General features: G+C 40.6%; 1 protein-coding gene across 5 annotated transcripts; it reads left to right on the top strand.

The window, feature by feature from the left end:
• Window positions 1–1,391: 1,391 nt before the first annotated feature.
• On the top strand, window positions 1,392–22,746 carry ZNF653 (zinc finger protein 653). Of its 5 annotated transcripts, none has more exons than XR_015732347.1 (9): window positions 1,392–1,804; window positions 4,832–4,875; window positions 7,879–8,094; window positions 9,169–9,735; window positions 10,860–11,043; window positions 11,882–11,993; window positions 12,646–12,760; window positions 21,213–21,382; window positions 21,759–22,746. XR_015732347.1 is itself a non-coding variant. In XM_034434520.3 (9 exons), the coding sequence occupies exons 1-9, from the start codon at window positions 1,452–1,454 to the stop codon at window positions 21,934–21,936; spliced, it is 1,869 nt and encodes a 622-aa protein (XP_034290411.1). In that variant the 5' UTR covers window positions 1,392–1,451; the 3' UTR covers window positions 21,937–22,746. The 5 variants fall into 5 exon arrangements, 3 of the variants coding, with proteins under 3 accessions (XP_034290411.1, XP_034290412.1, XP_087742657.1); XR_015732348.1 differs by having other exon boundaries at window positions 21,213–21,500; XM_034434520.3 differs by having other exon boundaries at window positions 21,213–21,312.
• The last annotated feature ends 3,319 nt before the right edge of the window (window positions 22,747–26,065 follow it).

The following is a 26,065-nucleotide window of genomic DNA, read 5'->3' as shown; positions in this document are numbered from 1 at the left end:
AGCTTCAGTCTTGAACTATTGACCCTCCATTCCCTTCACTTATACAAGTGTCTCTAGTCCTGCAAAAAACATATTTACTTAATCCCTTATCAGTGAGAGGCTAGGTTACCCATGGGCGCTGGGTTCCCTGTAACAGCAGAACACAACACTATGGAAAGTATAAGTATTGCCGCTCCTAATTGTGCGCTGCGTGCCATATAGTGAAGCACATGAAAAGCATGCTTCTTCACGGTCACTTAACGTGTTCATTTTGCGGTTACGTGAGGCACTGCATGCATTGGTCTTTATTCTTACAGTAGAGAAGTCATTAATTATAAGTTTTTGTGAATTGGGACATTTAAACTTGCTTTTTTTTTAATTCCAATCTAAATTTAGTAGGAGTCGGAGTCATTGGCATTGGCATTGCTTGCCAACTCCGACTCCGACTCCAGGTACCCAAAATTTCCTCCGACTCCTCGACTCCGACTTCACAGCACTGATAGAAGCAATAGCCAGCCGCACAAGAACAGTTTTCATCCGTGGGCTGTCAGACTCCTGAATGAGAAATAACATAACTATGTAGTAGGATGGACTTGCAGGGCTGGCGCAACATGTTCACACTGGTGCAATAGGACTGGGTGTTTGTTAATATGGTTTATTGGGTTAGGGATTGTCTGTCTTCACTGTGAGCTGTATTGTGTTGGAAGGGGTGCACTGAGGGAGCTCCACCAATCTCATTGTACGTATGTTGTGCAGTGACAATAAAGGTTATTATTAAGACATAAAATCAAACTTTATTTTTTTTAAAAAAAATCGAAGATCTATGAAATCCAATTTATAAATCTATTTGTGACAGACCACCAAGTTATGATTAGACTGAGGGCACAGCCAAAGCTCACAAGAATTCTCAAAGACTGAACAACAAAGAACAAAGACTTTCTTATCTAAGTGAAGCAATTTGAAGAGCTTTCCATACACCCAGATCAGAGTTATGACAATAGTTATGTGGGAGGATCAAGAGGGAAAACGAAGTCTAATTCTCCCACTCCAACCTCCTCCCCACCAAAAGGAGAGGCAGGATGCTCATTTTTTTCAGGCAGACATTCCATTTGAACTCTGAAAATCCGGAGGAAGGCAGCAAAGAGGGGGCGAAATAAAACTTTTTGCTATCGTTGCCCTTGCAACTTGTTTAATCGCCCTACCATAGGTAAGTCTGTTGCACTTTTCTTTTTTCTAACGGTGGTGCTCCCCTCTGCCAAAATACACACTCCAGCATCTGGACTGGACTACCTGCCACCTGGAGGAAAGTTTTGGGCCAACGGCCCCTTCCCCCCCCGTCGGACCGAGCGCGAGAGCCTTCCTCCAGCCGGAGAGGGGGGTGCGAGCGAGCGGTCGCCCCATGACGTCACTAGCGCGCGCCCAACGGACGACAGGGCTTCGCGAGAGGAGGGTTCCCTGGTTACGAAGCAGGGATGAATGATTCGGAGCGCGGCCCAGCCCCAGGTGAGGAGGATGGTGGGGAGCCCGAGGAAGAAGGGGAAGAGGAGGAAGAAGAGGTCGCTGCTGGGGATGTGGATGCCGAGACTGCGCCGGGTGGGCGGAAGGTTCGTGGTGGGCGGAAAGCCCGGGGTAGGCCGCGCCTCACCGAGTCTGACCGGGTACGACGACGCCTCGAATCCCGCAAGAAATACGACGAGCGGCGAGTCTACCTGGGCGAGTCTCACGGCTCGTGGGTGGACCTGAGGCAGCGCAGTGGCTGGAGTGACGCCAAGCTGGCGGCTTATTTACTGGAACTGGAACGAGAACAGCGGGCCGGGCGTCGCGGGTGAGAGTCGGCAGAAAGGGCTGAGGGAGGAGATGGCTAGACGGTTAATGCGAAGGCGGGGGGGGGAGCACTCAGCCGCAAGAGCCCCGGAGGCCTCGTGGTCATACAAGGTGCGGGGCCAAGTGCAAAGCAGGCAAGGGCCAAAGACATGAAAAAAACAGGCGCGAGGCCTTTTCCTGCACGTGGGGGGCTGATGGCGGCGTCTTGCCAGCGAAACTGCCTGACGTTTCGGAGGTCAGCGTAGGCACGATTTCCAGTTAGCTCTGCTCTCCCTGGGTACCATCGAAATCGGCTGCTCTGGGAAGAGGTCACTCTCTGGATTTCAAGGCATTTGACAAAAGGAGGATGAGATGGTTAATTCTGCAAACAGACATCTTATGTCATCTTGTCATTTAGAAAGGGGTAGTTGGAAACAGGTGGATACCTGGCAAACTAGAACCATTCTGTGTGTGTCGTCGTCCCCCCCCCCAATTATCATCAGGCACTTATCTACCTCTACCTCTGACAGGGTAGATTCAGGGGGGAGGATGGAGGCAGGTCTTGAGAATATTATCTGGGAAGAGTTTGATTCTGTGACTCCCGAAGATGTGGACAGGATACTGAGTAGACTGAATGCTGCCACATGTTTATTGGACCTGTGTCCCTCCTGGTTGGTGCTGGCCTCTCTGGAGGTTACAGGAGGCTGGCTCCAGGGGATTATAAATGCTTCTTTGAGTGAGGGTGTCTTTCCCGCCGCCTTGAAAGAGGCGGTGGTGAGACCTCTCCTCAAGAAGCCTTCCCTGGACCCGGCAGTATTGGCTAATTACCGTCCAGTCTCCAACCTTCACTTTGTTGTGAAGGTTGTTGAGAGAGTGGTAGCACGACAGCTCCCTCAGTACCTGGATGAATTGGCTTATCTGGATCCATTCCAGTCGGGCTTCAGGCCTGGGTACAGTATGGAAAAGACATTGGTCGCATTGGTTGGTGATCTCTGAAGGGCTTGGGAGAGGAGTTGCCCCTCTGTCCTGGTCCAATTAGATCTCTCAGCGGCTTTTGATACCATCGACCATGGTATCATGCTGCACCGGCTGGAAGAGTTAGGGGTGGGAGGCACTGTGCTGCGGTGGTTCTCCTTCCTCTCCAACCGGTCACAGTCAGTGTTGGCAGGGGGGCAGGGGTCGACCCCGAGGCCCCTTTTATGTGGGGTGCCACAGGGGTCGGTCCTCTCGCCCCTTCTGTTCAACATTTATGTGAAGCTGCTGGGTGAGATCATCCATGGTTTCAGGTGAAGTACCACCAGTACGCTGGTGACACCCAGCTGTACATCTCCACCCCAGACCACCCCAATGATGCCCTTGAAGTGATGTCCCGGTGCCTGGAGGCTGTACGGATCTGGATGGGGAGAAACAGACTCAGGCTCAACCCATCCAAGACCGAGTGGCTGTGGTTTCTGATATCCCGATATAGTCAGTTGGTGCCATCACTGACTATTGGGGGCAAGTCGTTGGCCCCCACAGAGAGGGCTCGCAACTTGGGGGTCCTCCTGGACTCACAGCTGTCTTTAGAAAAGCACTTGACGGCTGTGGCCAGGAGGGCCTGATTTGCCCTTTCTGGATCGGGACTCGTTAAATACGGTCACTCATGCCCTCGTCACTTCCCGCCTGGACTACTGCAATGCTCTCTACATGGGGCTCCCCTTGAGGAGCACCTGGAGGCTCCAGCTAGTCCAGAATGTGGCCGCGCGGGTGGTTATGGGAGCGATGTGGCGCTCCTATGTGACTCCTGTCCTGCGCGAGTTGCACTGGCTCTCAGTGGTCTTTCGGGTGCGCTTCAAGGTTTTGGTTACCACCTTTAGAGCGCTCCATGGCTTAGTACCGGGGTATCTATGAGACCGCCTTCTGCCACCAATAGCCTGTCACTGACCAGTACGCTCCCATAGAGAGAGCTTCCTCAGGGTGCCATCGGCCAAACAGTGTCGACTGGCGGCCCACAGTGGGAAAGCCTTCTCTGTGGGGGCACCCGCCATCTAGAACGAGCTCTCCCCGGAGATACGGAGGATCCCGGATCTGCGCGCTTTCTGCCGTGCCATTAAAACATTTTTATTCCAGCAGGCCAGCCTGGCCTAACCTCTCTTTTAAATTGTTTTTAAAAATTTTTAAATTTTAAATTTGTCTTATGAATTTGGGGTGTTTTAAATTTTGTTTTCCAGGCCAATTATTTAATTGTATTTTAATGGTTTTTTAACATTTGTATTATATGTATTTTATTTGGCTGTTCACTGCCCTGAGTCCTTCGGGAGTAGGGCGGTATACAAATTCAATAAATAATAATAAAATAATAACAATAACAATAACAACAACAACAACAATAATAATAATAATAATAATAATAATAATAATAATAATGTGGCTGTTTTGGAATGTAATAATATAACTTGACTGTCACATTTGAGTATTGCATCCTCCATAACTATCCATCCTTACTATCTTTGTGCAACCAATAATTATTTCTCAAATCTTTTAAAACATTTCCTAAAAATGATCAATCATATCCTTAGTTTAGTTTGCATTGCATGCATGTATTCTCTGGAAATGTAATATATAGGTCTAAAAACTCTATGTAATTTAGAGACCAATCCATATTACTATGCAAGGTGACCTGTAAATTATACCAGATCAAGTAATAGTGGATAACTGTTCTTGATAGACTCCTTGATTGCTCATTGGCAGTATTTGCTCTAACAGAGAAACTGAGAGCATGTTTGAATTCTGTTTTTAGTTGTTTGTTGCTCTGATAGAGGCTGTTAGAAAAGATAGTGCTGATTATTAGGGTATAAACTAGGTATCTTCAGAAGCATAATTTCCTTATTTCTTACCATTACTTTCCTCTCTGTGAATGACAGTCTTATTGAAATATTATCTTTAAAGAAGTTTTTCAAAGGCTTTTAGTACCTCCTTTGGCTGAGGCTTTCCTTTGGCAAACAAGTCCTGGTATTCACTTCTGGAAATCTGCGTGCATACTATGATATGCTACCATCTTTACTTGCAGAAAACCATGGGAGCAGATCCCTTATGAGTCACAGCGAAAGAAAAGTAAGTGTGATCTATGCATTGATATGTCAATTTTATTCATGCTCTAAAAATACAACCAATTGCTGTTTTTAAATTAAAAAAAACATGAAAAAGCTGAATGCCACAAAGTATAAAGAAATCAAGAAGAAAGTCTGGAATGAATTTACAGTGATACAGAAATTGGCAGCAGTTCTTTATAAAGTAAATCTCAGTAAATTTGACTGAACATATATAATTGTTAGCATAAATTCCTGGTATAAGAATCTTCATTTACCTATGTAATGATTTCAGAAATATTTATTCAAATTTATTGTAGCTGCCTAATTACGATGACCTCTAAATAATTTTCACTTGTCTCCTAATAGTTTAAAATTCTCCCATCTATAGCCCAATCTGGTTTATTAGTTTTGTTGAATCTAATGTTCTCAGTGTTTAGTTTGCTTTATATTTGCATCTGAAAATCAGTTTAATTTTTTTCTTGGCTATAATCGCCTTTACACCTATCAAAAAGAATCAAGACATCAAAAGGCACATTATAACTTGTAACTTTGTTTATTGATTCTACTACATTTGACCACTCTAAACTTAACATTGAAACTGCTCAGCATTCATTACAGATTTAATTTCCTATAACTGGCTCAAATATTTTTAAAATTAAAAAAGCCAAAATGTATATGCTGAAAAATTCTTCATATTTTCATAATATATCATTATTGACTTCCTGGAATGGCATTGCTTTGTTTTTTAAAGTAATAATAGAAATTAAAATATAAATATAATAGCAATAGCATTTAGACTTATATACCGCTTCCCAGTGCTTTTACATCTCTCTCTAAGCGGTTTACAGAGTCAGCATATTGCCCCCAACAGTTTGGGTCTTCATTTTACCCACCTCAAAAAGGATGGAAGGTTGAGTCAACCTTGAGCCGGGTGAGATTTGAAATGCCAAATTGCAGGCAGCAGTAGCTGCAGTAGTGCACTGTGCCACTGTGGCTCTTAATGTTTTGTAGTGCATCACATTTTCTGTTTAAAATCATTTATAGCTCTTGTATTGACAATAATTTAAATGTTAGGAACTTATTTAAGTTAGCTATTTGGTTTTTTAAAATTTGTTCTCTTAGTATTGACATGAGCATTAAAGCACTGGTTCTCAACTTTTGGGGCTTGGCGGCCTGGCTTGTGGGGGAGGGGAATTGGGCCATGTGAGTGGGGGTTGGCACGCATGTGCGCACTTACAGTTCAACTCGGGTGAGCGATGGGGCACTCACACATGCACACACAGCTCGACTCATGCACACCGACCCACTGCTCGTGTGAGTTGAGTTGCATGCACATGCGTCAGCCCCAGTGCTTGTGCAGCCTGGTTCCAAATAGGCCATGGCCCATTAATGGACCACGGCTCAGGTGTTGGAGACCCCTGTGTTAAAGATATTTCATTTTGTTATTTTTCAACATGTAATGACAATAATCCTTCAGTAATCAGAAAAGTCACATGTCATGTTCATGTAGAAATTTCAGTTTTTTAAAATACTGTATTAGAGTTGGCATTATGAGTAATGACTATTAAAAATGAAACAGGCTTAGCAACCTTTTAATGATATTTTTAAAAATGTATTTTTCTTCGTCTGAAGTAATTCCTAAAATAGAGCTGAAATTATTGAATTATTAAATGCTTTTTGTTTACTTCAAATTATAAATTCTCAGCTATACCAGGAATATACTATATATATCCGTGATGGCGAACCTATGGCACGTGTGCTGGAAGTGGCACGCAGAGCCATCTCTCCGGGCACACGAACTGTTGTCTGTTGCTCTTCCAGCCAGCTGGTCTTCACACGCGCGGGAGCGCCAGAAATCAGAAGAGCAGCCGCTTGGTGCACATGTGTGCGCTGGGCGGCTGCTGTTCTGGTTTCTGGCAAGCACATGTACACCGGCCACCTGGGCTCCTGGTTTCTGGCGCGCATGTGCACTCGAAGACCAGCTGGCCGGTGTGCATGCGTGTGCCAGAAACCAGAAGATCATCTTCCTGGCGTGCTTATGCATACCGGTCGGCTACTCTTCTGGTTTCTGGAATGCACATGGGAGTGCACTCCCGTTTTGGCACTTGGTGCCAAAAAGGTTCGCCAACACTGATATATATGATTGTAGTCTTATAAAATCCTCAAATAAATCCCATTGAACTAAATTGTTGTCATAAGCACTACAACCAGCATTTTTATTCATTCATTTACAAAGGTTTTGGTTTCTGTTGTAAGACATATCCAAAGCTTGTGAGTTAACTAGATGTGGAAGAGATAGATACTGATCTCCGTATAATTTTCAGGGCTGAACATAGCCAAATAGGTCAATTTATTGCCTAAGCTAAAGCAATTGTTTGTAAGACTTAACTGATGTCCAAATTAGACAGAATGGATAAAGGACTGAGTTTTCTGAAAGGAAAAGAAATACATCGTCAAGCAACCTAAATATCAACACTATTCTTACAAAAGCTACAGCCTGTACAATATTTCTCTCTCATAAAGCATAATGTACAAACTGTCTCAGGAAGTAGTTAAGTACTGTAAATATTCAGCATAGTGACTAGAAATATGTAGTTAATATCATGTGATGCTAAGGCATTCTATGACTTTGTACTACTCCAAAGTGCTGATGTTGCAAAGGAAAGTGTGGAATATAACTTCATTTATGTATTCCTTCTGATGAAATGCAAAATGCTACTCTTTATTGTCGTTAATCATAAAGAACATTATGAACAATGATAATACACTGAGGTATACCATATTTATTTTAACAGTTTTGCTGCCTAAAATGGACCTATTTTCTTTTTTTCTATTTGGCTGAAATTCATTTGGTTAGTTGTTTTCCTAAATGTAGAAATAACATAAAATTACATCATATATAAAAACAGATGGATTTCATTGTTAGCTTTCAGAGAGAGCATACCATCTGTTCCAAGTTTCTCAAACACTTTTTTTTTGTTGCTTTATCTTATTTTTTTGCTTCCCATCCTTACCATGTCCCAAGGAAGAAGGCGAAATGTGAACTGCCTGAAGAACACAGTCATCTGGTATGAAGATCACAAGAATCGCTGCCCTTATGAGCCTCATCTCTCCGAGCTGGATCCCAACTTTGGGATGTACACCACAGCTGTTTGGCAATGTGAAGCAGGGCACCGCTATTTCCAGGACTTACACTCACCACTTAAACCACTCAGTGATTCTGAAAATGAATGTGACAGTGGTAAGTAAGTGTACAGAGTGTCTTGGATGTTAAAACTCCAACCTGCCTTTTTTTTTTTTTTTTTGCAGTTAACATGTAGCAAATATTTCTATGTAGCTCTTGCAAATCATATAGCTAGCTGCTTTCTGAGTTATTCTTTAGTGCCGCTGAGCTTGGAAATCAGTGACACAAGATGAGATAACTTTGGAAATGCATAGTTTAAGTTAGGGCAATGAAGTTGGAGATGGCCCAACACAACATTAATTAAAAGAAATTCATTTCTGAAATAAATAACATCATGGATAGTCGAGAATTCCTAAAGATTATTAGCATATGTATAGTTTTCAGTTATTTTCCTTTCAGGTTGAATATTGTAAGGTAAGATATTGTGTTTAAATGTTTATATTAAAATGTCTGTGTAATATTACACCATTTTAGCCAGTGTTTTTTCATAATTTTCTCTAGGCCTGTCATTTCTGGTAGTTTGTGACAATATGTTCTTTTAAAAAAAATTTAAATTATTTTTAAAATGCCACATTAGAACATTTCCTAGTGCCAACCAGAAAAAAGTTTATGTTCCAGATTTGATATTTACAATCACTGATTGTAGCACACTGTTTTTCCAACGTATTCTTGGCTAAGATTTGCCTGTCTGATTTCAAGTACTACAGAATTAGACTCCAGAATACCATTCAAAAAATACTGTTTTTCATATTCATTTATATAGAGGTTGAGGAAGTACAATAGAGAACAATAAATAACTAATCTCTTCTCATTAAAATCAGTTTTGGATATGCTTATTCTCTGCACAGAGAGTAATGGTGAAAGACACAGAAGGCAAGAATATGCACTTTCGGTCTTATTAAGTGATCTAAAATTCTTAATGAGTGTGAAGAGAAGTCCTTTTTAAATTGAGGCAAATAGGGCATTTGTTCAGCAGGTGTTTAGATATCCTAATTTATCTATTCCGAATAGTGTAGAATCCTGGATACAGCTATGGATAGTAAGCAAGTGAAGTATCCGGCTGTAAGGTTTGTCTGTCTGGGTTCCCAAGAAATTATCTGATAATTTTCTTATCCTTGTTGAAATTTGTAGTTGCCAATGGTACTGGAGCTGGAAGCTCTGAGTCTTCAGAAGAAAGCTCTAGCTCTGAGACAGAGGAACAGCTGGAGAATCAGAAAGACAAACCCCAGGTTCAACAATCCTCAGCAAATGCAGAAGGAGAAAATTCCAGTGGCCTCATCACACAGGATGGCATCCATATTCCATTTGAGAACTTACAAGCAGAACAGGGTACTAGCATGTGCCACAATCCATCCCTCAATGGACCAGAGACGACGGCAACTGTGGTATGCATGCCAGTGCCCATGCAGATGGGTTCAGGTCATGAAACCCTGTTTGAGAACGTTTCCCAAGAGACACTTGGAGAAGTAGTAGCCAGCTGCCCTGTGCAAGGTATGATGCAAGGTTCACAGGTGATCATCATTGCTGGACCTGGCTATGATTCTCTCACAGCAGAAGGAATCCAACTGAATGTCACCAACACAGGAGAAGAGGAGCTGCCTTGTGCTATGATAGAGGGTATAGCACCTTATACTCAGGCAGAGCCTGAGAATGGACAACATAGCAAGGAAAACATGGAATGCATCAAAACAAAACAAGGTAGTTTCTACCATCCATCTTGGCTGCCTGCTCTCAAATGACCAGGTGCCTAGCTTTAAAATGTGTAGGTTTAATGCACTGTTGTAAGTATAAGTGTGGCATTTTTGCTATAGAGGGGTCCTCAACCTGTGGGCTGTGGCCCACTAGCTTGCTGTGGGCTAATTGCCACTGGGGTTTGTGCAAGTGCACAAAGCCCCACTTGTGCAAGCCTCATCACAGGCTCTCGCAGCCACACTTGCGAAAACATGGGTGCAATGCACGCACATATGCACTTACCTCTCCCACAAAATCATCCCCTCTTTCCCCCCTCCCCCCTGCTCTGGGCCAACCCAGAAAAGTTGGGGCACTCTGCTATAGAGGAAGGAGTGCAGGGGCCTCCAGCTCTGTGCTTTAGAATTCAGAAGGAGTGGGAGGAATCCCAGTCTACATATTGTTGCATGCAAATTTATGTCTATTCTTTTCCATAAGCATTCTTCCAGCTGTCAGTGCAACATCCTGTGAAGAAGTAACATTCCTCTGTGGGAATAAGACAGATTTGTTACTTTTTCACTCATCTTGCAATAACTCATTTTGTGATTATTTTTGTGTTTCATGCCAAAACAGTTGAACTACAAATATATCAGCAATTGCTTATAAAGTCCATAATAAGAGAAAATCAAGAATTGAATGGTTTGCCTCTATTTAATATTGTTGCAAGAAGGATAGTGTTAATTTTAAAATAAAGTAGATTATTTGATATTTTCATATTTGGGACATGAAAATGTATATTTTGAGTGTGTGTACATATTTTTATATTAATTTTTAAATGATTTTTCATTTTTGGTACCACCTGTTAGTTTTATGTTCAAATCTGGCTTTATGTGAAACTCATGTAAAGAAATGGTACAAACTTCTTTTTGGAGTGGTGTATGTTTGACATTGCCTTCTGTTTCTTTCCATGGAGGTTCTCCGGTTTATCTTCAATAAGCTGCTTATTTAATTTGCCATTTCTCCCTCAATCACTTGCACAATATTTTAGGAGAGAACACAATTCAGAAGTGATTGCTTTTTGGCTAATATCCCTATATAACGTGAGACAGAGGTCAGCATTTAGAACTACAATTTTGCTTTCTGATTGATGACAGAAAATAAGGCATTTTTTAAACTCAAAAAAGAAGAGCATCATCCTCCAACAGAAACAGAAGCATCCTGTAACTCAAAACCAGCCCATGAGAACAGGGGGCAGGAACCAGAGGCTGAACCTGAGGAGGAGACTGATGGAAACAACATGTCATCCATTATTTATGAGATTCCAAAGGAGCCTGAAAAGTGAGTGAGCAGCAGCAGATTTCTACATTTGGGGAAGCAACTGGGTGCTACTTCTTGGAACAATAAGAAATGTTTATTATGTGTTTCATAGAGTATTGTGAATATAGTTTGTCCAATTTTTGAAGATTCTGGTTACTTTTCCACAATTGCTGCCAAGTGAGTTACAATTGCTTAAATGGTAAATATTGGTAGCCCTGAACATATTTCGCTGATCAGTTGCACCTGTAAAAGGGACCAAGGGGAAATACAGAAAATTATACATCCATTCAGATTAATATTTATGACAGGCATATTGTAATACTAATTATGCAAAAATAAATAGGCCTATGGAGAGCAAACATTGCTGAAGAAGAATCAGCATGGTTTGGCAAATCTAGATTTTCTATCGACATCCCCCCCCCCCCCCCCCCGGGAGGCTGGTCAGTGTAAGAAAAAATACTGGAATAGTTGGGTCTTAGTCTGGGTCCAGCATGATGTTTGTGATAATCTAAACCAGAGAAATGCAGATTAATTTTTGTTGGAACAAAGTTCAGTAAATGGTAGGTTCGTTTACAAAACATTTGGCAGAATTTAGTGCTAGTTCCTGGAAATCTATCTTAGACTTTCAGAAAGGAATGTCTCAAATTTTATTTTTTTTCAGGCTTCTCTCCAGCCCTGAAACTGGTATTCATAAAATTCTCTACAATCTCTGTTTATTGTGATGCAGTGGTGAATCTCTTTTTACACTTTGTTTTTTTTTAGAGCACAATACAATAGTAGAATCGTTTTGTGACATTGAAGTAGATTTATGGACAATGTATAGCAGTTTTCCTTTGAATAATTTTTATTCTTCTCTTAGGAGGCGGCGGAGCAAAAGAGGTCGTGTCATAGATGCAGATGGTATGTTGGAGATGTTCCACTGTCCTTATGAAGGATGCACCCAAGTCTATGTAGCACTTAGTAGCTTCCAGGTATAGTTCCTTTGACCTGATAGATTAATTAAATTTATGGTGGTAGAGCAAAAGAGCTTCTGACCTTAATTTGGCTACTAAATTATATTCTATGCTGAGGACTCAGACAAAATGTCAGAAGTAATAGAGCTGCTATTTTTGTAGTGGATCTAATAACCATTGATATGTTCAAGCAGAATTTAGACAGCCTTCTCTAGGGAAGCTTTACTTTGGATTCCTGCATGAAACATTTGGTTAGACTTCAGGGCCTAAATGCCCTAATTAAACCCTAATAATTTTTAATGCAACCAAGGGCATATTACACATCATTTGGTCCATGTTTGACTTATAAAGACAAATATATTGAAGGACAGGTAGTAATTTAATTACTATAGATTTGTGTGTTTGTGAAGAAGTAAAACTTTCCAATTTGTACACTAGAGCAAGGGTTCCCAACCCATGGTCTGTGGACCGGCATTGGGCCACGGCATGCCAGAAACTGGTCTGTGCAAACAAGTGAAGCCCCATTTGTGGGATTCAGGCAGCGTGCGAAACTTTGGCCCTTCCGGTCCACAGAAAAACCTCTCTCCACAGAATCGGTTCCTGGTACCCAAAAGATTGGGGGCCACTGCTCTAGAGGAACAATGTTCTTCTCATTTTTTTCTGTCCTCAGAATCATGTTAATCTTGTTCATCGGAAAGGAAAAACGAAGGTGTGCTCACACCCAGGTTGTGGCAAAAAGTTTTACCTATCTAATCATCTCCGAAGACACATGATAATCCATTCAGGTATATTGTCACCTCTAAGTTTTGCTATTTATGATATGTCTTCATCACTTCGGAGGTACGGTGTTTCCCCGAAAACAAGACCTAACCTGATTTTAAGTGTGCCTAATATAAGCCCTGCCCAAAAAATAAGTCCTAGTGAAGATCGTCATCAGTGGGTGGAGGGGGCAGCACCGGAGGCTGTGAGGGCGCGGGGCCCGACAGTGTCCAGCAGCTTGCACAGCGCAGGTGAGTTGCGTACCTATTCAAGCAGCAGGCAGAGGCGGATGGAAGGCAGGCAATCCGGACAGACTGTGGGAAAGCTGAGAGTCAGTGGGCCAGAGTAGACTGGCAGCCACGGGAAGATGGGGGGGGGGGGAAGGCAGGCAATCTCGACACTCCCTGCAGGCCGCAGGCAAGCCAATAGACACGAAGATGAGCCACCTGCGGCTGGCTGTCCATTTTGTCCCACCGTCTCTTGGTTTGCCTGCAGCCTGTGTGGCGCGGCCGGATTGCATGCCTTACCCCCATGCCTCTACCTCCGTCTGCTGCCAGTGCCATTGCATGAAGATGAGCCTCCTGCAGCCGCCCGGCCGCTCTGGCCCACTGACTGTCGGGTTTCCTGTGGCCCATGCAGTGCATCTGGATTTAAATGCCTCTCCCACCCCCCCTCCAGGCTGCTGCTTGGACACGTAATTAACTCACTGGTGCTATGCAGGCTGCGCAGCCCCAGAGTGCGCCGACCAAGGGAGCCAGCGGGGTGCAGCTGCGCCGGTCAATGTTGGCCCCCGCGTGCGAGCTGCCTTTGTGCGTGCCAAGGGTGGGGTGCCCAGCCAGGCTGATAACTCTGAAATCATGTTTCCCTGAAAATAAGCCCTATTCTTATTTTGGAGCCCCCAAAAAATATAAGACCGAGTCTTATTGTCGGGGAAACATGGTATTTTAGTATATGGTGGTTCTGATGGAATTGTTAACCTTGCACATCAATGCATACCAACTGTTTTGAATAGAGAGGTCCAAAAACGATATCATTTTCTTACAGTGGAAAAGGAAAGTTGCTCCTCCTATTTACTTCAATAGGCAAGAGTAAAAGATGTGCAACAATCTCTAGAGGGGTTTCCCCACTGAGAAATCTGTGGCTTTCTAGTCTAAGTAAAGATTGTTCCTCTTTTACTGTTTTTTCTTCAAGGTGGAGGAACATGGTGACAAGCGCTGCAATTAAAGATTTTGCAAGATGCCCATTTTCTCTCAGTTTTCATTGGGCACTTGAATAATAGTTGGCCAAGATAGTACATTTTCTGTGGCAGTCGGCATAAGGGTCCTAATTTCCATTTTTTCATGCTTCACATTTTCTATTTCTTATAATTTTATCTTGGTGTTTTCACTGATTAAAGACCCATTAGCTTTTCCTAGAACTGATTGGAAATGCTTTTAATTTTTCCCACAAGGGAAATTATTAATGGCATTGCTAGGTCCACTAAAAAGGATCTTTTTGAGGGGTCAGCAACTGGGCTGCATTTATGGCCATTTGTGGTGTCCTGTGGAATGTGACTGTATTTTATGCCTTTTTGTGGAAAACTAGCATTTATTTCCATTATTATTATTTTTTTGCAAAACTGCCTGTAGCAAACTGTTGGTTCATTTAATGACCGCGGTGTTCACTTAATGATTGTGGATTCATTTAGAGACTATGATGATTCACTGAACAACCACTGAAAAAAAAGATAATATCAGGTCCATCACATGAGTGGCCCAATTTACAACTGTCTTGAGTTTTGACCATGATGGGCAGCCTTTATTATAGTTGTAATTCAAGGACTACCTGTACAACAATACAGCTGTCTGTCCAGTCTAGCAAGCTTTTTTGCATATGCTAAAATGCTAAAAATGCTGTAACTTTCAGAGCTGACATATGCTGTGTGCACAATTATTAGGCAAATGAGTATTTTGACCATATCATTTTTATGCATGTTTTCCACTTCCAAGCTGTATAAACTTGAATGCTTATTGGATAGAAGCATATCAGGTGAGGTGTAACGTAATACTTGTGTAATGAGGGAGGGTGTGGCCTAAGGAAGATCAACACCCTATATCCGTGATGGCAAACCTATGGCACGCATGCCAGAAGTGATACACACAGCCCTTTCTGCCTGAACACGCACCGTTGCCGCAGGTCAGATCTCTGTTGTGACTCCGACTCCCGAGCCTGTCTTATCAGAGGGAGAAGACTCCGAAAGTGAAGGAGAGGAGTTGGCAAGTCCTCCCTCTCCAGGACCCTCCTCTCTGGCAATGCCTCAGGTGTCCTCCGAAGGCCAAGAGATAGGCCAGGGGCCAGGCACTTCGGAACAGCCGCAGTTGGACAGCGATGGAGATGAGTCTTGGCTGGATCCCCGACAGCGTCGCAGAGATAAGCGCGCGCAGCAGAGGAAGAGGCGTGCCAGAGATTAAGCTGAGTCACTGGACCACACCCCACAGGGGATAAAAGAGGGTGTGGTGGCCAGTCAAGCCTTGTGACGAACAAAACTGAAAGCTAGCAAGTCATTTCTGGAACTTTGTTATATGCTCTGCTTGGATTGATTTTTGGACTGGACTTGACTATTCTTTGGCTTTTGTGGATTTACTTTGATGTTTCGGACGGAGGAGAAAAACCTCCCTTTGTAAGTATAAACTTTTGGCAAGCAGCCACTGAGTTGCTGCTAATTCTGTTATCAAAGGAAATTCTTGTCTGCTGGTTTATTTTAACTCTTGGTTGACTGCTGGTGTGCGTGTGTGAGATGGGGACAAAACAATCTCCATGGTGTTTCATGAGCTTTTGTTTCCCTACAAATGATAAAACAAAGCTCACAAAAGAAAAAGATCTTACCTCTTGCCACAGTGCTGGTGTTGGGATGCTCTGCCTCCCGCCAGCCAGCTGGTCTTCGGGTCTCTGCTGTGCATGCACACATGTCCACACATGCATGCATGTTCGCGCATGTTTCACATGTGCACGCACCTTTCAGTTCAGGCTTGCGCGTGCAGTTTGGACACTCACTGTCTAAAACGTTCGCCATCACTGCCCTATATCAAGGTGTGCATAATTATTAGGCAGAGTCTTTTCCTCAGGCAAAATGGGCCAAAAAAGAGATTTAACTGACTGAAAAGTCAAAAATTGTAAAATGTCTTTCAGAGGGATGCAGCACTCTTGAAATTGCTAAGATATTGGGGCGTGATCACAGAACCATCAAACATTTTGTTGCAAATAGTCAACAGGGTTGCAAGAAACATGTTGAGAACAGAAGACGCACATTAACCACCATAGATTTGAGAAGAATCTTGGTACTACAGTGGTTTAAAGCACCCTGTTATTAACACAGCTGCCTGCAATTTACTGCTGGTTCGAATCTCTCCAAGGCTCAAGGTTGACTCAGCCTTCCATCCTTTCTAAGGTAGGTTAAATGAGGACCCAGTTTGTGGGGGCAATAAGCTGACTTTGTATAAATATACAAAAGTATGAAGGCTATTGCTTAACGCATTGTAAGCTGCCCTGAGTCTCCGGAGAAGGGCGGCATATAAATCAAATTAAAAAAAAAAAAAAAAGAATCAAACGTGAAGCTACCAGGAAGCCATTATCCTCCAGTGCTGTCATATTCCAGAACTGCAACCTACCTGGAGTGCCCAGAAATACAAGGTGTTCAGTGCTCAGAGACATGGCCAAGGTAAGGAAGGCTGAAACCTGACCACCACTGAACAAGAGACAAGTTAAAGTGGCAAGACTGGGCCAAGAAATATCTGAAGACAGATTTTTCAAAGGTTTTATGGATTGATGAGAGTGACTCTTGACGGACCTAAACCCTATTGAGCACTTCTTAAATGGGAGATTTATGGTGAAGGAAAACAGTACACCTCTTTGAACAGTATCTGGGAGGTTGTGGTTGCTGCTGCACAAAAAGTTGGTCATCAACAGATCAAGAAACTGACAGACTCCATGAATGAAAGTTTTATGACTGTTATTGAAAAGAAAAGTGGCTATATTGGTCACCGATATTTATTTTGAAATGTCAGAAATGTTTATTTGTAAATTTTGAGTAGTTTATTATTCTCACTTTAACAGATGGAAATAAATGAGTGAGTGAGATGGGAAATTTTTCATTTTTATTTAGTTGCATAATAATTCTGCACACTAATAGTTGTCCAATAATTGTGCACATGTAGATATTCTCCTAAGAAAGCCAAAACTTCGCTTTTACTTTCTTAACTATTCAGGTTTGATGTTTATTAATATTTTGGATTGACCGAGAGCACTATAATTGTTCAATAATAAAATTAACCCTTAGAAATACAACTTGCCTAATAATTGTGCACACAGTGTATGTCTTAATTAACTATTATATGGCCATTTTGTAGTCCTTACATTTTTAAAAAAATAATTCAGTCCCATAATAATATATCTGTTCCTCTCTTGCTTCTACCCTTGTCCAGTCATAAGTGTAGATTATTCTAAATGAGGCATAGAATAGGTTGGAACATTTGCAGAGGAATAAAGATTTAATCTTTTATAACTACATGTTGATTTATTTTCAGAAAATCAGTTATACATAGCAGAGATTTTTCATAGCCATATCAAAGCAGGGGTGGGTTCTACTTACCTTTACTACCGGTTTGCAGCGGGGCCATGCACATGTGCTTGCTTTGCTCGCACATACATATGCTCTTCTGCGCATGCGCAGAAGCGTTTTGATGAAGTCGGGGTCGGTGGGTGGAGTCTCCTGCCAGTTTTACTACCGGTTCTATAGAACCGGTGCAAACCGGGAGCAACCCACCACTGTATCAAAGTAAATCTAGTCTTCTGTTTCCCTTGTAAGAAACATTATTGATTAATGCTCTAGACCAGTGGTTCTCAACCTTCCTAATGCCGCGACCCTTTAATATAGTTCCTCATGTTGTGGTGACCCCCAACCATAAAATTATTCTTAAAACAGTTGAAAATACGTGTTTTCCTATGGTCTTAGGTGACCCCTGTGAAAGGGTCATTCGACCCCCAAAGGGGTTGCGGCCCACAGGTTGAGAACCACTGCTCTAGAACATCACAGCCCATTCTATAAACAGCTCAGCTATCCAGCAACTTGAGCTTCTTTTTGTTCCAGAGGTTCCTCTCAGCAATACATATAAGGCCACTAGACGGATTTCTGCATCTTCTTTCATTAAAGGAAGTTTCTAAAAATCTTGCAGAATTCTATCTCCCATCTGCTTCTCCACTATAGGAAAATGAAGTATGGATTTAAAGGCTCTCTTTCTACAGTGGATGGAAGAGATAATAGCTTTGCCACTCAGAAGGGAAGAGGTACTCTCTATCAGTGTAGGTATTATTATTACAGTCGCTTTTACTCTTGCCTATTGGAGCAAGTGGAAACAGCAAAACAATTTTCAAGATTCCCTCAATTAAGTGTAGAAAAGGAAATGTCATTCCCATCCATTGTTCTGCATTTTGTTGATTCCTAGATGTTATATAGAACCAAACTATTCTGACTTTTCTTTTGGGAGTAATGTACAAGTAGGAAAAAAATCATGAAACATTGTTTCTATAGAGGACAACTGCAGCAAAACTACCCTGTTTCCCCGAAAATAAGACATCCCCTGATAATAAGCCCAATCGGGCTTTTGAACGTGTGCACTAAAATAAGCCTCCCCCCGAAAATATTTAAACACAGAGATGGAAATTAGGTAAAAGGGCAAGAGGAGCCCCATCTTGCTCCACATGCCCCAAAATAATAAGGCTTCCCCGAAAATAAGGCCAAGTGCTTATTTCGGGGTTCAAAAAAATATTAAGACAGAGTCTTATTTTCAGGAAAACATGGTATTTGCTAAAAAATGGAAAGGCATAACACTACCCACAATGAAGGAATGGTTGGTGAAGATGATAAAATTTTCTGAGATGGTTAAATTAATTTCTCTGACTCCTGGGACATAAAGGATAGGAAGAAAACTCATTTCTATAAACATAAAATTAGAGAGACATTGATCCGTACGTGGCTGGAAATTAGACAGAAGATATATAGTACCAAGAGCTTTGGTACTACAGTGGTTTAAAGCACCCTGTTATTAACACAGCTGCCTGCAATTTACTGCTGGTTCGAATCTCTCCAAGGCTCAAGGTTGACTCAGCCTTCCATCCTTTCTAAGGTAGGTGAAATGAGGACCCAGTTTGTGGGGGCAATAAGCTGACTTTGTATAAATATACAAAAAGTATGAAGGCTATTGCTTAACGCACTGTAAGCCGCCCTGAGTCTCCGGAGAAGGGCGGCATATAAATCAAATTTAAAATATATATATATATATATATATATATATATATATATACCAAGGTTCCTAGCTGGTTGTCGATTATGGATGCTCTAGTGGCCCCAAATAGAAGAGGGAACTATAAAATGGGTACATATAAGGATATCTTGGATGAAGAAGGGAAGCTCAAGCCCTTGGAAGTGCTGAGGGACCAGGGGTTTATGCTGGATTGGTGGAAATATCTTCAGATTAAGTCTAGATTTCAAGAAGATAGAGATAAATGTGGTATTGAAATGAAATATGGATATTTTGACAAAATTATTTGGGGACCAGATAAGAAAATGCTATCGAAAATCTATAACTTTATATTAGATGAGGATAGAGCCGAGAAGATAGCTAAAAATCAGCTAAGCATTTGGGAGAAAAATTTAGGATATGGCCTTAATTTCAATGACTGGGAGATAGCTTGGAACAGAAATCTCAAAATAACGAAATCGGTAACATTCAGGGAAAATCACTACAAAATGCTGCATAGGTGGTACCTAGCCCCGGACAGGCTGGCCAAAATATTTCCAAATTCCTCTGCTTTATGTTGGAAATGTGGAAAGACGGTCGGCACCTTTTACCATCTGTGGTGGACTTGCCCTGAGACCAAAAAGTTTTGGTTAAAGATCCGACTCTGGCTCTCGGAAATAATGAGACAAGAGATAGCCCTGGCCCCGGAATCCTTCCTCCTAGGTATGATTGAAGATGGTCTCGACAACAATAAAACCCAATTGGCAATTCAAATTATTACTGCGGCTAGATTAGCCTTTGCGAAACTCTGGAAATCCAACTCTACCCCCTCTGAAGAAGCATTAATAAATAAAATTCTAGAGTGCGCAGAGATGGCTAAATTGACGAGCGAGCTAAAAAATGAAGAGAACTTCAAGTACTATGAAGTATGGGGAATTTGGTATAACTGGTTAAAGAATAGGATAAAAATATGAAAATAGGCTACGATTTGTTAGACACCCGAAATGGACTTAATTGTATAGAAATGTAGAGAATTGTATAGAACTGTATATTGTATAGCTATGGATGAAATTCACTTAATGTTTGATCTATGAAATGGGTAAACATTGCACCTCGGATCAAGATTGTGATTGTACATTGTCTTTTTAAAAATTGGAAAATTCAATAAAGTATTTAAAAAAAAAAATTCTCTGACTTGAGAAAAAACTATCTACATTTATGGTTGACTGGAAATCCTTCATAGATTTTTTGCACAAAACAAAGTGCATTTATGATTAGTGGTTTTGCAATTAGAAAAAAATCCTGGATAATAGAAAAGAGTGAGATTTTTTTATAATCATAGTATTGTAATAATTTCATTGACTCTGGATGGGTTGGTAGTCCTGGGGCTGGTGCCGATTTTGGGGATTGTCCTAGCCTCATGGCTCCAGCTTGAGCAGGTGGTAGCCATGGCTAGAGGGGCCTTTGCACAGATTCATCTGGTATGCTGATTGCAGCCTTTCCTGGACTGGGAGACCTTCCTTATTGTCATTCATGCCTTGGTCACTGTTTAGATTACTGCAGTGTGGATTATATAAGGCTGCTTTTGAAGACCACCTGGAAGCTATAACTATTCCAGAATGAGGTGTTATACTCCGTGAAGGGTGCCCCTAGGTTTGCCCTAGAGTTCTGGGTGCAATTCAAGGTGCTGATTAACTTCTTTAAAAGCCTCTCTGGCACAGGGCCAGGTAATCTTTATTACTGATACTGTTTTAAACCTTGATTGGGAGCCACTCAGAATTTGGAATAAACGTGGGCACTTACATAAATGTTTTAGATAAATAAATAAATCATAGTAACAGATTATTCTTTCTATTTGCTCTTTTACTTTTTACTTTTGTGCTTTTACTCTTAATTTGTGTTTTTATTCTCTATGAAACTTTTAATTAAAAGTTTATTAAAATCTAGTTTTCTTTGAATATTGAATTTGAGGACCAATGGGATTGGCATTCTCTTTTTATTATTTCCTTCCTCTAAGTTTAAAGCAATATTATATTCCTTTAAGTGGTGCATGGTGTCTTAAGGTTTAATTTGATTAAATTAATGGCAGGGCCCATTCAAGCAAGTTATTTCAGGAGATGTCTCTTCTTTGGGACAGAGAATGTCCCTATGTTAGCTATTGATGGGTTTTCCTGTTCCTTTTTTTATTCCTATATCTTCCCAGGGGTCCGGGAATTTACCTGTGAGACTTGTGGAAAATCCTTCAAGCGGAAGAATCATCTGGAGGTCCATCGTCGAACACATACTGGAGAGACCCCTCTCCAGTGAGTGACCTGGGGCATGACAAGAAAGTCTGGGCTGAGCCACCCTCCAGCATGAGAGCAACTGGGCGAGGTCTTTGGAGCCTGCTTGCTTTGCCTTTTTTGTGCAAGTTGGCCAGGGCTCAGTCTGGCTGATCATATCTAACCATTTTTTAAAGTGGAAACTCTGAATGAGCTACTTAGTAATCATTGTTAGTATATTTGATATACTTGAGACTAAAGAACTGTACTAATTGTTTTTGTAATTATGCAATTTTTAACTACAATTATACTGAGAAAAGCTACTTTCAGTATGACAGGAAAAGTGGGTAAATTGAAATACATACTCTGCCCGATTATGGTAGCAGATACTGAATAGATAGCAACAGCTGTTGGTAGTTGTTGGGGCTGGGGATGCTTTCCTGGTTTTTAGTCTGGAGTATAATGGAATGACGACTTTCTCTCCACAGGTGTGAGATTTGTGGCTATCAGTGTCGTCAGAGGTCTTCTCTCAACTGGCATATGAAGAAGCATACTTCAGAAGTCCAATATAACTTTACTTGCGAGAACTGTGGCAAACGTTTTGAGAAGCTGGACAGTGTCAAGTTCCACAAACTAAAGAGCCACCCAGACCATAAGACTGCCTGACCCTGATCCTGAATCACTTTAATTATTGTTGCTCCAAATACCTAAACCAGTTGAGGGCATGTCTTACATAGTCACAACTGAAGACATAGTGTGTGCTACCCCCAGCACAAGGGTCTATTAGGTTAGGATGAAGACTTTTAAGACCAGATGATGAATGACAAAAACTTCTGATATGCAAGTGTGCTCGGTGTTCTGATAGCATAAAGTTAAAACATCTAACTGGAGATTATGGTGCTAAATTGTCCTGTTTCTCAAGGGGAAAAGAACAGCGAAGCAACAGCCAAGAATAATCTTATCCAATTAAAGTATCAGTACTATGCTATCCGCTGGCAGCACCGTCTACATTTTAACCACCTGATACTTGATCTGAAGGAGGAGTACAGTATGAAAGGTCTAGTTGCATATCATTTAACTATGGAGAGACTACTTCCAATGTATAGCTGCAGGTCTAGTTCAAGTGAATGTTGTATATCTATTGACAACTGAAAGAAAATTATTGGCTGATATGCATTAATTCAATTTCCTTGAAATAGTTGGTTGAACATAGTCATATATTGGTCTAAGCATGGTTCTGTTTCAGGAACTATTTTCCCTTCAACATTCAGGGCTATTGCATTTGAAGACAATCTAGAGTTGGCATTTGTACCTGTTTTCTTGAAATATTGGTGTTATATAAAGCACAGATTCTGATACTGGGTAGACTTGGATTCCAGCTCTAAGTTGCTTTATTATTACGGTTATCTGTGGCCATCCTCTATAGTTTGCTATATTCATAGCCTTGTTTGCAAATAAGGAATTTCTAAAATTTAATGCCATCAGTGTATTTTTTATTATACTATTAAGAAACACTGCTTTTGACTTTAAAATGCCATTTAATCCTTAGGACTAAGTTAAAAATATTAAATGTGAAAATTGACAGATTTTTTTTCTATAGCTGAAATTGACATAGCTCTGTGAGAGCACTCATAATTGGGTGTATGCCATTTCTTCACCACGACCACCCCCCAAAAAACTCCTCTTTTTGAAGAACCTGTTTATATGGAATTGTCAGCAGACAAAATAGCTTAGTTGGGTCAAATTTTGTGGGGTTTGTCATTCTGGGATGGAGGGACAGGAAGAGCTCTTTTTTATTAGTTTAGATAGTTCTACTTTTGGAGATTATTTTGTGTGGCTGTTCTTGCCGTGTTCCTCAAAGATGTACAAGCCATTAGTGAACAGAATTTAAAACTTGCCGAACTTTTGCTTCCTGTTTTCTGAACTTGCAGGTGCTAAAATGGACAGACCTTCCAAATGCTGCATTCCAGCTCCCCATATGTCTTAGTAATCATTGTTGCCCTTGGTAAAGGATCAAAGTAATCTGGAGGCAGCATATATCTTATCATTTTGAGAGGGAAGCTGGCTGAATGAAATTAGCTTGTCGTCTTGCACGTTTGTTTCCTTAATCCAGGCAAAGATCACTCTTAAAATCCATATAGATTCAGATCAGAGTGGAAAGGCAAATCTGGAGAGATTCTTAAAGGAGCACAATAATATTCACAGGCAAATCAAAGACCAAGGAGTGATGAGCACACTATGCTTCTGAAGAGGCCAGCCATAGCTGCTGGTGAAACATCAGGTCAGCAGAAAACTAGATCACGGCCACAGAGCCTGAAAGCTCATCACTCCTTGATTAATACTAGCAATAAAAGCTTGTCACCAGTAAAATGGGACCGTTATTTTTATAGAATACTTGATCAGCATTGGAATACCCAATAGGAAAATAATTATCATATCCTTAAAACAGATAAGAAGGAGACTCAATACACAATGGAATTTTGTGATTTTGAACTCTCTGTCAAGGTTCCAACTGATGAATCCAGCCAAGCCAGCAAGTCAAGATAATCTTTAAGCATAACTTTATTGAGTACATGATTTCGGCATGCATGAAGCAAAACCAACTCTAACTAGTTCCCACGGATTTCAGCTAATTAAAGAATGAATTCTTTCATTCCCTCCTATGACCAGATCACATTGTCCAATTAGGTGTTCTGGTGTGCGTATGGCAACTCCTTCAAGCTATTGCCAAACATCTGTTGAAATGACCTTGGTTTCCACGGGATGATTTCTCATCTGGACTAACATTCCAAACCTTCCCCCCACCCCGAATAGTCTGTGGCAAGCTGAGAAACAAAAAGATGGCTGTGACAGCAGTGCAAGGTTCAAAGTTGACAGTCAGACACCCCCCACGCCCCCAGAAAATAAGCACCTCGAAAATAAATACACATTTATTTCAGGAGTGCCTTGGCCTCTAAGAAGGGCCCATTGCCTTCTGGGGATATTTCTCATTAAATTACTAATTTTTTATTTCATTTTTTTTTTTTTTTTTTGTAAACAAGTTTTATTAAAAATTTTCTTTCGTCATACATATTTTAGGAACAGAGTGTTGACCGGATCACATCTTATATATCTTAATTTTTATAATCTATTCCAATCTTCCCGCTTTTTCCAAATTCATCCCTTTTATATAATTCTTTATCGCAAATTCATCATTTTTCACCATATCTTGTTATTTCATCTCTTCCCCCAAGTACATTTTACATATTTCCAATTTTGGCCATAATATTCTTTTTCCATATTTCTTTATCTTATCTTAATCTCTTCTTAATACATAATACATAAACAGTATCACTATCTGCCCTTAATTCCTAATTTCTTAAAATATCAATTATTTCTTCATTTACAGTATATATTTTTCAAACTCCCCATCCAACTTTTCAACATTTCAATTTTGTTTCTTAATTTAACTTGTCTTCATAATTAAACCCCATTGCCAGTTCATATTTCATCTGCTATTCTGTTTTGCTATAAGCAATGTCATATTCACTTCTTACATTAAAACCCTTTAACTTATTTGACCCACAATAATATTAAATTTACTAATATATATCTTATTATATATTAGTAAATATATAATATTTATGTAATATTCTTTCCACTATTTTTCCCCTCTAACCATTATCTCTTGGTCTCTCCAAAATTCTACTTCTTAATCATTTCCTCCTTTTATCCCATTCTTTTAACAACTTTTTTTTTTGTATTTATTATATCTTTTCTCCTGAATCCTTTTTCTCACTTTTAAATATATTACTGAAGTAATTCTCCCCAAGCTTTCTCCTAATCTCTTTCCACTCTTTTCCCTATGATTGATTCTTTTTGGGGGGATATTCCCCCCCTCCACTCTTTTTTTTACCATTGTTAATCCCAGCGAAATCATCTAACTGCTTTTTGCATTCAATTCCTTTTCCTTCAATATTTTCTTGCTATCAATACCAAGAAATATTTATCAGCTAACAATATTTTTCCTGTTTTGTGTACTCCAGCAAAATTTCTGACTTTTTATTACCCTTTAGTGATTCACACGTTTTTAAACCTCAATTAATTCTTCACACATCCAAGACTCCATATTGTCAATTTTAAAAAATTGTTAAAACTTTTGATATTTAATTAAAATTTTAAAGTCCATTTTAGTCTCTCTTTAATTCCAAATAGTATCCAATTTGAATATTTATTTAATCCACTCCAAGTTAAAGCTTTATTATTTTCCACAACAGTTGAAAGTCGAAACCAAGCAGTTCAGAAAAACAAATACTCCGTAAGAGTTCTCACATTTTCTGAATTATTTTTTATTAATCAAGGTCACAGATGTTATTTTCTCTTCTATCTTCCAACCAAGATTGCAGTTCTCTCTTTCCACCAGCAGATGTCTCTCTCAAATCCACAATATTCTCAGAGCAACTAAGTATCAAAGCTGTCAAAAATATTTTGAATCCACATAAAAACTACTTTTCCTTGGGTTTCTTTTATTATTTTTTGTTTCTCCAAATCCAATTTTAAATCCAGTTGTGAAATTTTCTTTCTTGGGCTTTGGTATTTTAACCTCCTCTTTGTTCTTCTCCCTCCATTAACTTTCCTAAGTGCCAATTAGTTGCTCATTTCCGCTCCGGGACATCTTTTAAAATTATTTTTAAAAAATTTTTTTACCTGTGAGTTGGCTAATCACTCTCCCGGTACCAGCGCTCTGTTCAGACACTGCTCCTGCACAACAAACTTAGTACGGTTGCCCCAGCTTCAGAGCCGACACCCCTGCCGC

This window comes from Pantherophis guttatus, chromosome 2 (assembly GCF_059756535.1).
Source record: "Pantherophis guttatus breed Tessera chromosome 2, ASM5975653v1, whole genome shotgun sequence".
NCBI lineage: Eukaryota > Metazoa > Chordata > Lepidosauria > Squamata > Colubridae > Pantherophis > Pantherophis guttatus.
This window is presented reverse-complemented; position numbering and strand designations above follow the sequence as displayed.